Genomic DNA, 11,736 nt, shown 5'->3' with positions numbered 1-11,736 from the left:
ATTTTAATTGAATACACCTGAAATGTTATAAACTTCTTTAAAATTCTAATTGAATACACCGGATTTCTAAGGATTTTAATAAACTATACACATTGAATTTCAAAGAATCACCTAAAATCCTGATTGAATACACCTAGATTCATGAAAAGAATTAAAATCCCTCAAAATTCTATTTGAATACACCCCCTTAAGAGATATGGTAGAATCTCATAAGGATATTCTAAATATGTTAGAATTTATACAATCACATTCCTAATTTAATAGGACTGCAATAAGAGTAGTTTTGTCATTTTAATTTTTATTTAACATAATTATTCACTGAATGACCAAAATAATTGATAGTGAACAATTTCAGGGACCACTTGTATTGATTTCAAATATCAAAGATCAAAGTGAGAAGTTATGCAAATCTTAAAAATCATTTTAGCTAAAAAGCATTTCTGAAATAAAATTCCTAAGTTCATATATATGCAGGACTACTTGACCTGCACTCAGTCCCGTTCCCATCTTATACCCTTTTCGTCTCACTTTCCAACCCTCCATTCACACTTAAATTAGCATTTACCAGCTGCGGAAATTAATTAAACAATTGTTGACTATCCACCCTGTACATATATTTGTAAACTTTTACATACTTGTTTGCTTAACATCAAAGGAGGGAAGTCGAAGAATAGGATGAGAAAGTTCAAATGGAAAAATTGCTATCACTTAACCACATGATTTTGAGGTTAAAAACGAATTTTAAACTCATATTTTACACAATAATTCCAAATTCGATTTCTGTCATTGCTAAACTACCGACTAATCTCTTTTTTGAAAAAGAGAAAAATTGCTAGCACTTCTCTTTGTGTATATATAATATTTTGGTAAATTGGTTGAGGTTTGTGCCGACTCTGTAGACTGATTCAAAAGTCAACAGGTGCCGTGTGGAGGCTCTTGTCTCTACAAGTTTAAGCCATGGACTGCTCTTTCTCTAGCTTCACAGGTCATTCGGTGCAAATTAACTAAGTGGGTTTCTCTCAAAGCTCCTCACTTGTTAGAAATTTGTGAACTTTACGAGCCAGAGGACTTATTTCTGTGCAATCAGACTGAGATCATAAAAACAGGTGCTTTCTATTTACTTGTTTTTCCCAGAATTTCAATTTTTTCGTTATATTGTTATTATTATTATTATTATTTCTTTTGTTTGAGTTGGCTTTGTTAGATATGTTTATGATGGAAATGATTGAGAATGTGTCTGAATTTGATTTTTCTTGGGTTCTAATGAAGATTGATAAGTGAAGTTGGTTTATTTAACATGGTTGGTGTGAAATCTGTTAACGGAAGACTTGACGCAAAATCGAGCGTAATGACGCTGTAGAATTCATACAGGGCACCCATTTAGAGGGATAATGCTTTGTTGTTGTTGTTTGTTTGTGACGAAATCGGGGTCTTTAGGATTAGTTGGATTTATGTAAAATGAAGAAAGCACAGTGGATGTCTAATTTATGCTGGATATTGTTGGTAAGAAAACCAGAAAATGAATGAGAATAACGGGTATTGGAGTTTTATTTAACTACTAGATATTGGTTTTGAACTTTTGATCAAGTTAATAGATGAGAAAAAAAATATGATTACTTGTTAGTTGTTACATAGTTGTATCTGATCCTCTCGGGGGTACTCGCGAAAGACCTGTACTAGGAAAGAAAACCAGCAGTTGTATACAAGTTAAAATCTTTAATTTGAGCTGTGTGATATTTGTTCATCATAGTAATGATCACATTTGCAGAATTGGTGAGTGACATTTTGTAGTGTTTGCTTTATGTGTCTTTTCTTATCATACTTTCAATGGTTTTGATCCTTGAATTGTAGCTTTTTATGGACTCCCTAATTCTAAGGCTTTCTTCAGCTACCGAGTCTTAGGTGAGGATTAGAGCACTTCATAACGTTAGGAGATATGAAGTGCTTCTCATTCTACATTGGAGAAAAGAAGGACGAACCAAAGAGTACAAATACAACTTTTACCGATGCTGATATGAAGAGATCTGGATCTGAGTTAGATTCACAGAATATCTCTGATGCGAGCACAGAATCTCTGAGGAGGAACCAATATCCTAGCTTCTCTCAGAGACCCAGCAACCTCAGAGTATTCTCAGTTTCGGAGCTGAAGTCTGCCACGAAGAACTTTAGTCGCTCTGTCATGGTTGGAGAGGGCGGGTTTGGGTGTGTCTATAAAGGGCTGATTAAAAGTGAAGAAGATCCTTCTAAAAAACTTGAAGTTGCCGTGAAACAGCTCGGTAAAAGAGGCTTGCAGGCAAGACTGTTTTTCAATTGGCATAGCTTTGATAGTTTATACAGATTCTTTTTCATTAGAGTAATGCTATTCATACCATGTTTTTATACCACATTTCTATATAAACTATCAAAGACATTGCTTTCTTGTTTCTTTCATTGGTTATTAGCAGACTGAGTCCTTTCTTTCATCATTTACTAGCTTTGCTTCTTCCTAATTTGGAGAAAAACATTGTCCTGCACTTACTGGTAATGTAGTTTTATCCTTATCTCCGAGTTTGTTAATCGAACTGATATAAAGTCTAATAAGATGCCTTGTTTCCATGTATGTGCAAAAAATCAAATTCGGTCTAAACTAAAGATTCCGCCTTTTTGCTACCAGGGGCACAAGGAATGGGTGACAGAAGTTAATGTTCTTGGGGTGGTCGAGCATCCAAACCTTGTCAAACTAGTGGGCTACTGTGCTGAGGATGATGAACGAGGAATCCAACGACTTCTAATTTATGAATACATGCCTAATGGAAGTGTAGAGAACCATTTAGCCAGTCGTTTAGATCCTCTTTCATGGGCCATGAGATTGAGAATAGCACAAGATGCTGCTCGTGGCTTGGCATACTTACATGAAGAAATGGACTTTCAGGTACTTTTAAATTTTGTTTTCGTTTTCATTTTGTAACGGTGTCCCTTTTTATGCATTTGATATTTGTTTTAAAAGTTAAGAAATGAAAAGAGGAGGGAGGGGAGAGGGAATAAGTTTGTGTGCTGACATTTTTCTATGTTTTTGTTCTAGATCATTTTCAGGGATTTTAAATCTTCAAATATTCTTCTGGATGATCAATGGAATGCAAAGCTATCAGACTTCGGAATGGCTAGGTTGGGCCCGTCAGAAGGATTAACCCACGTCTCAACAGCGGTATGATTTTATACAAATGATCTGATTATAATTACCGCCCATTACATAATTCAATATCCTTCAAACTATGTGCTACACTCTTGCGCTCACATGGCTGGGGATTTTTCATCAGGTTGTTGGAACCATGGGATACGCAGCACCTGAGTATATCCAGACCGGACGTCTAACATCTAAGAATGATGTGTGGAGCTATGGGGTCTTCCTTTATGAACTCATCACAGGTAGGCGTCCTCTAGATCGAAACCGCCCTAAGAGTGAGCAGAAGCTCTTAGAGTGGGTAAAGCCTTACCTGTCAGACGTGAAGAAGTTCCGGCTAATAATTGACCCTAAGCTTGAAGGTAAATACCCCCTCAAATCAGCTCAAAGGCTTGCAATTGTAGCCAACAAATGCTTGGTCAGACTCCCCAAGAATCGTCCTAAGATGAGCAAGGTATTGGAGATGGTAAATCAAATTATAGAGGCTCCATCAGGCCAAAAGAAAACTATGGAGGTACCCTCAATCGAAAAGAAAATAAGGGAGGTACCATCAAGCCAAAACAAGTTTATGAAGACACCAATAGGAACGGAAAGTGAGCAACTGCCCCCCAAGAATTTAGCACCAATAGAAACTTGCCGGGATGTTGAAACAATGAACAAGATAAAAAATGTGGATTTGAGGAGGAGAGAAACTGGATGGTTGTCTCGCTTGTGGACACCAAAATTTTTAAGGACACGCTGATTGTAAGTGCATTTTAGCAATCTGGTCCTAGTGTGATTAGTACTTACATGAAATTGGTTCATTGTTGTGTGGCGTCTCAGTCTATTAATGGATAGTCATGTGTAAGTTTCTTTTTCATATGACGATGTATTATTGGATCGGGTCGATACGGCAACCGTGAATTCGTTTTATACAAGCTGCTCTTATTTATTTGAAGTACATTGACACTATCGATACTCGCCACATTGCTCAATTATCGTACAATTGTTTTTTTCAGACTTAAAACTGAAAAGTCATGTTACTCAACTCATTCGTCGACATATTCAGGGATGGACCAACTAACTTTTGATCTATCCATAATTGTCTCTACTTCGTTGGGAGAAGACTCAAGTTAGAGTAACATGTACACATAACGAGAAATTACAAACCAAGTCAACTATAAAACAAACTTGGGGCCAGAAAATGATTGGATCATAAACTTTAGGTTCACGAAATCACTGAATTATTGACGCAGTTTTGGACCATTATGATTAATTGTTTGTTACGTGTAAACCAAGTCGTTGCACATCCCAGAATCAGAAGCCAACATTCTTCACTGAATTCATAAAACAACTGGCTTTTGAAGGCCTCACATGTATAGAAATTGGAATATATATATATATATACACACACACATATATATATATATATATGTATGTATGTATGAATGTATGTATATGTATCTATCTTCAACTTCAACTGTGGTGCCTAATTGACGAGCCACAATTGACTTTAACACTTATATAGATTAGCTTACTATTGCTCAACTTCAACTTCGGGTCCGGAGGGGATCCGGTTCTATTTTACAAAACCAGCTTACTTTTGAAAGTTAAGTCTGCCAAGCCAGCAGCCACCTAAATTGGCTTTTGAATATCACAAGTAAGCGATTGACAATTTGGGTCCTTAAAATATTATGTGGTTGATCCAGGTAATTTCGTACTTATGATAACAATTATTCACATTATAAACTAATTTCTAAAAATCATCTTTAAATAATGAGATTTTATTTATCGAAGTGTATAAAAACAGATGGTTGGAATCGATAAAAGTATTACGAACTATATACCTGTTTGCTACATTTTACTGACCAAACGACTTTTGTTTTAATTGAAATTTTGTAGAGATAATCTACATGTAACAATTACAATATTAACGATTTTGATTGTAAACACAAAATTATGTGAATCAACTACGAAGCATTTTGAGGAGGAATGTTTTCTCGTCTTTGATTAGCATATGGGATGTGTTTTATTTTCTTAATACATAATAAGGAAGAAATATATATATATATATATACATATATATATATATATGTTGGTTTAGCAAATCTAATATAGAACGCTCTCTCAAATGCGTACAAACATTTTGCAACTTTTTGTTATTTATTTTTATTTTAGTTTATACAAACGATAATCCACACTACGCAAGATAATTTGAGTGTAGGAAAAAGAGTTTTGCCAGCTGACAAACCTGGCATTCGTGTCATGTTTCTCGTGTTCGTGTCGTTTTCGTGTCATACCCAATAGCTTAACGGGTCGTGTCGTGTAATACCTGTTAAAGTAAACGGGTAATATGACCCGACCTGAAATCAACCCGTTAATATTATCAGGTAATATGACCCGACCTGTTACCCGTTAAGAAAATTATATTTTAAATCAATAAAAATGAAAAGAAAAACATAATTTGACCAAAAAAAATGTAAAACATAATACTAAATTAGTATATACATACTAAATTTCGGAGTTGACCCCTTAATGAAAGTTGTAAAGTTTTTCATTACGAGTGATTACATTTTTCACACTTATTATTATTAATTTTTCACTCAAATAAATAACATTGTTCATGAGATTTGGAGGGTTTTAAAAATCTACACTTATTTATACTTTCATCAAGTATAACATAAGATTTTATGGTATCTACTGGTGTAAATATTTTAAATTGAAGATCGAATTCATTCATTGTATTCATATAGGGTCAATGAGTGTAGCTGTAAAAAATCATCAAAATCGGAGTTAAAATAACCGTTAAATCGTAATTTTTCGTATATAACCGTCGAAAAGTTTTGTCTCATTACTTGATCTCTGAGTGTTTGTTTGTTTGCAATTTTTGGCATATGCGATCTCGAAGCATATATAAACAAGTTTGACAGTTGGATCGTTGAAATTAGTTTCGTAGGATGCGTATCCCATCAAAACGATAGATTCACTAACACTTAAGAGTTTATTTATACTTTCATCAAGTATAACATAAGATTTTGTGGTATCCACTAGTGTAAATATTTTAAATTGAAGATCGAATTCATTCATTGTATTCATTTAGGGTCAAGGAGTGTAGCTGTAAAAAATCATCAAAATCGGAGTTAAAATAACCGTTAAATCGTAATTTTTCGTTTATAACCGTCGAAAAGTTTTGTCTCATTACTTGATCTCTGAATGTTTGTTTTTTGCAATTTTTGGCGTATGCGATCTCGAAGCATATATAAACAAGTTTGACGGTTGGATCGTTGAAATTAGTTTCGTAGGATGCGTATCCCATCAAAACGATAGATTCACCAACACTTAAGAGTTTATTTATACTTTCATCAAGTATAACATAAGATTTTATGGTATCCACTAGTGTAAATATTTTAAATTGAAGATCGAATTCATTCATTGTATTCATTTAGTGTCACATCCCCGCCCGGGGCGGATCACTTCCCGGACCCGCTCCACCACCATAGCACGATATTGTCCGCTTTGGGCTTACCATTCCCTCACGGTTTTGTTTTTGGGAACTCATAAGCAACTTCCCAGTGGGTCACCCATCATGGGATTGCTCTAGCCCCATTCTCGCTTAACTTCGGAGTTCCTACGGAACCCGAAACCAGTGACCTCCCAAAAGGCCTCGTGCTAGGTAGGGATGAGAATATACATATAAGGATCACTCTCCTGGGCGATGTGGGATGTCACATTTAGGGTCAAGGAGTGTAGCTGTAAAAAATCATCAAAATCGGAGTTATAATAACCGTTAAATCGTGATTTTTCGTTATAACCGTCGAAAAGTTTTGTCTCATTACTTGATCTCAGAATGTTGTTTTTTGCAATTTTTGGCGTATGTGATCGAAGCATATGTCACAAGTTGGGGTTGGATCGTTGAAATTAGTTTCGTAGGATGCGTATCACATCAAAACGATAGATTCACTAACATTAAGTTTATTTATACTTTCATCAAGTATAACATAAGATTTTCGTTTATAACCGTCGAAAAGTTTTGACTTATTACTTGATCTCTGAATGTTTGTTTTTTGCAATTTTTGGCGTATGCGATCTTGAAGCATATATAAACAAGTTTGACGGTTGGATCGTTGAAATTAGTTTCTAAGCTGCATATCCCATCAAACGATAGATTCACTAACACTTAAGAGTTTATTTAGACTTTCATCAAGTATAACATAAGATTTTGTGGTATCAACTAGTGTAAATATTTTAAATTGAAGATCGAATTCATTCATTGTATTTATATAAGGTCAAGGAGTGTAGCTGTAAAAATCATCAAACAAAGTTAAAATAACCGTTAAATCATGATTTTTCATTTAAACCGTCGAAAGTTTTTATCTCATTACTTGATCTTTGAATGTTTGTTTTTTGCAATTTTTGGTGTATGCGATCTCGAACATGTATAAACAAGTTTGATGGATGGCTCATTGAAATTAGTTTAATAGGATGCGTATCTCATCAAAACGATACATTAACTAACACTTAAGAGTTTATTTATACTTTCATTAAGTATAACATAAGATTTGTGGTATCCACTAGTGTAAATATTTTAAATTGAAGTCGAATTCATTCATTGTATTCATATAAGGTCAAGGAGTGTAGCTGTAAAAAATCATCAAAATCGGAGTTAAAATAACCGTTAAATCGTGATTTTTAGTTTATAACTGTTGAAAAGTTTTGTCTCATTACTTCATCTCTGAATGTTTGTTTTTTTGCAATTTTTGGAGTATGCGATCTCGAAGCATGTATAAACAAGTTTGACGGTTGGATTGTGAAATTGTTTTGTAGGATACGTATCCCGTGAAAACGATAATTCACTAACACTTAAGAGTTTATTCATACTTTCATCATTTTGATGAGATACGCATTGATGTTATACTTATGAAAGTATAAATAAACTTTAAGCGTTAGTGAATCTTATCGTTTTGATGACTTGGAATAAATATATTAATTATTTATATATTTTAAGTGTTAATTAGACTATGTTTCAATTAGTATGTGATGATATTTAATAATAAAATTACATTTATATTTTTTACGTATTTATTTTTATTCAAGTTAAATGTTATAAGAGATAAAACAAAAAAACAAAAAAGCTGTCTTTGGGTTAAACATTAGGCGGGAAATGGATGGATATAGGTTGCAAAATTTCCCAAACATTAGGTGGGAAATGGATGAAACTCTTGAAATATTAGGGGGAAAATTAATTATAATTTTTTTATGTTTTTTGTAACATCCCACATCGCCCAAGGGAGTGATCCTTACATGTATATCCCGAATCCACCACCGTAGCACGATATTGTCCGCTTTGGGCTTACCATTCCCTCACGTTTTGTTTTTGGGAACTCACGAGCAACTTCCCAGTGGGTCACCCATCATGGGATTGCTCTAGCCCTCTTCTCGCTTAACTTCGGAGTTCCTATGGAACCAAGCCAGTTGAGCTCCCAAAAGGCCTCGTGCTAGGTAGGGATGAGAATATACATATAAGGATCACTCCCCTAGGCTATTCCCATCCCTACCTAGCACGAGGCATTTTGGGAGCTCACTGGCTTCGGGTTCCATAGGAACTCCGAAGTTAAGCGAGAAGAGGGCTAGAGCAATCCCATGATGGGTGACCCACTGGGAAGTTGCTCGTGAGTTCCCAAAAACAAAACCGTGAGGGAATGGTAAGCCCAAAGCGGACAATATCGTGCTACGGTGGTGGATTCGAATATACATATAAGGATCACTCCCCTGGGCGATGTGGGATGTTACAATCCACCCCCCTTAGGGGCCCGACGTCCTTGTCGTCACACACGCGGCCAGGGTTAGGCTCTGATACCAATTGTCACATCCCGGCCCGGGACGGACCACTTCCCGGGCCCGAATCCACCACCGTAGCACGATATTGTCCGCTTTGGGCTTACCATTCCCTCACGGTTTTGTTTTTGGGAACTCACGAGCAACTTCCCAGTGGGTCACCCATCATGGGATTGCTCTAGCCCTCTTCTCGCTTACTCGGAGTTCCTATGGAAACCGAAGCCAGTGAGCTCCCAAAAGGCCTCGTGCTAGGTAGGATGGGAATATACATATAAGGATCACTCCCCTGGGCGATGTGGGATGTTACAATCAAATTGTCACATCCCGGCCCGGGACGACCACTTCCCGGGCCCGAATCCACCACCGTAGCACGATATTGTCCGCTTTGGGCTTACCATTCCCTCACGGTTTTGTTTTTGGGAACTCACGAGCAACTTCCCAGTGGGTCACCCATCATGGGATTGCTCTAGCCCTCTTCTCGCTTAACTTCGGAGTTCCTATGGAACCCGAAGCCAGTGAGCTCCCAAAAGGCCTCGTGCTAGGTAGGGATGGGAATATACATATAAGGATCATCCCTTGGGCGATGTGGATGTTACATTTTGGTATTTTTAAATTACTTGATATTTTATTTTTAATGTGTTTTATGATTTTTAATTAATCTCAATCTTTGCCTATAATATACTATAAAAATAAATAAATAAAACTTAAATTTTAAATTTATATAGAATAATATAGAATAATAATTAAACAATATACATTCATTATATCTATTGCATTTTATAGTAAGTTATTTAGTAGTTTAAAAAAATTAAAATCATCAACAATAGCATTTTCTTATCGTGTCAAACAAGGTTCCCCGCGTGTCAGCTCTCGTGTTCAACCTGTTAAGGACCCGTTATTAACGGTAATTATGTGTGACCCGATTAATGATCGATTAGTTATCGTGTTGACCGAAACCCCAGTTCGTGTTTAGTGTCGTGTTAACGGTCGTGTAATAAATTGCCATGTCTAGCTGACATTGTCTGGTTATTAGCCTAGCAATGTTAAAAAAACACTTAATCCGAAAGTGAATATTGACTTTGTTAGTAACTTATTCATGAAGATGCTTATAAAAAGCCTAAAAGTGACTATTGACTTTGTTAATACGTAGTTTAGCAAAATGAACTGTTCTCTCTTCTTTTTTGGAATAAAAAACTCACATAAAAGTTATGAAACGTGCAAAGAAAATTGCCGATCGATAAAAGCATTTTTGTTCTTTTAAACTTAAAGTAAGGGAGAGAGAGGATCCTTGTCGGATCCTTTTTGTGAGGATTCTTGCCGGATCTTCTTTGTAAAGATTTCGGAAATTCTTAAATCATATCCGTTCATCGTATATCGTACGGTCAGAAATCATTGTAATTTTTTTTATTTAAAATTAAATATAAACAATACCTGACAAAAACTGGCTACATAATATACGATGAATGGATGTGATCGAAAGATCCTCGAAATCCTCACAAAGAAGATCCAGCGAGGATCCTCTCTCAAAGTAAGGTTAGCAAAAGCTAATTATGTAGTTATTTTATAGGAGCTTGATGTAAACTTTTGGTCACCATACAACAGGTGATACTTGCAGCTTAATTCTATATAAAATATAAAAAAAAATTAAGGATTTGGCCAAGTGAGAGAAAAGCATGTATCCCATCCCACAATCATCTACATTTAGGAGTCTTCTTCTCTTAGAGTTCATGGTACAAAAAAATTGTCGCAATTCACCGTTTAATTTAAATTCAACGACAGAGGAAAAAGTACAATATCAAAAATTCATAACTACTCACCGTTAGATTAAGATTGAACAATTAGCGATCACTTCCATGAGGTCTAGGAGAACAGGTCTGCTACATCTAGGGCTTGATTAGTTTTCGAAACCAAGTATTCCTATTATATTTTCTCCAACAACAAAAGCTGCAGGATGACAGAGGGAGACTTTTACAGAAAATAACCAAGTAAAGAAGCTGGAAATATGTCACTAATTTGACTCAAATGAAACGGTAATTAAGACACAAAAGTACATTGAGGATGAAACAAGAACACATTTTTACTTCCCTTTCAAAATTGACTTGAAGATTTTTTGATGATATTCCGCTAGGAATACTGTCGAAATATGTCACAAATTTTACTCAAATGCATGTGAAACTAAGCATATTTGTTATCACTTTGATATCTAATTGTAGCTGATCCGCTAATAACTCCTTTTTGGTGAATTATAACGTTGTAAAAATAGTCTGCAACATTCATCTTTTGTTATTTTCATTGAGCACAGTGTAGAATAAATACAGTATAATTAGAGATTGCATGACGTTGGAAGTGTTTTAAATCCAATCATAAGATGATATTGTACGGACATTTCACATATTAAACTAATTCAATTTAATTTAAGGGTAAATGTTATTGTTTAAAGCTATCTCATTACATGTTATACACCTAAACAATAAGTCCAAGGAATTGTTGACCCTAAAAACTACTTCGCCTACGTGGTGCACAGACCGAATAGCTAATAAGGTAATTACATCATTTGGTCGAATGTGGGGCATGCCAACTCATCAACCAAGCTCAGCTGGGGAGTGAATGAATGTTGATGTGGCATTGGACACGCTGGTGGCTTCTGAATCTTGCATCTATGGCCAAGGAAGGAACATGTCTCAACCTTCGGGTTCTAGAGCTTGAAGACAAGGCTGCTAGTTTTTGCAAAGTTCACGAATCGTCGGCACTGGATTTGGAGA

The 11,736-nt window shown here is 35.6% G+C and overlaps 1 protein-coding gene across 2 annotated transcripts; it reads left to right on the top strand.

Annotated features, from left to right (window-relative positions):
* The first annotated feature begins 887 nt into the window (after positions 1 to 887).
* On the top strand, positions 888 to 4,097 carry LOC103942307 (serine/threonine-protein kinase PCRK1). 2 transcript variants are annotated; one of them, XM_048573459.1, is made up of 5 exons: positions 888 to 1,106; positions 1,852 to 2,293; positions 2,654 to 2,911; positions 3,062 to 3,184; positions 3,297 to 4,097. In XM_048573459.1, the coding sequence occupies exons 2-5, from the start codon at positions 1,937 to 1,939 to the stop codon at positions 3,900 to 3,902; spliced, it is 1,344 nt and encodes a 447-aa protein (XP_048429416.1). In that variant the 5' UTR covers positions 888 to 1,106; positions 1,852 to 1,936; the 3' UTR covers positions 3,903 to 4,097. The 2 variants fall into 2 exon arrangements, with proteins under 2 accessions (XP_048429416.1, XP_009350770.2); XM_009352495.3 differs by having other exon boundaries at positions 889 to 1,106; positions 1,889 to 2,293.
* Positions 4,098 to 11,736: the final 7,639 nt, after the last annotated feature.

Source organism: the organism of the source record quoted next, unplaced genomic scaffold (assembly GCF_019419815.1).
Source record: "Pyrus x bretschneideri cultivar Hongxiangsu unplaced genomic scaffold, Pyrus_bretschneideri_v1 Contig68, whole genome shotgun sequence".
Classification (NCBI taxonomy): domain Eukaryota; kingdom Viridiplantae; phylum Streptophyta; class Magnoliopsida; order Rosales; family Rosaceae; genus Pyrus; species Pyrus x bretschneideri.
This window is presented reverse-complemented; position numbering and strand designations above follow the sequence as displayed.

Bases quoted from the DNA above. Each gene is read 5' to 3' on its own strand.
- LOC103942307 (XM_048573459.1), top strand. From the start codon at position 1,937: ATGAAGTGCTTCTCATTCTACATTGGAGAAAAGAAGGACGAACCAAAG. The intron at 2,294-2,653 runs GCAAGACTGTTT...TTTTGCTACCAG, and splicing joins TCGGTAAAAGAGGCTTGCAG to GGGCACAAGGAATGGGTGAC. The intron at 2,912-3,061 runs GTACTTTTAAAT...TTTTTGTTCTAG, and splicing joins ATGAAGAAATGGACTTTCAG to ATCATTTTCAGGGATTTTAA.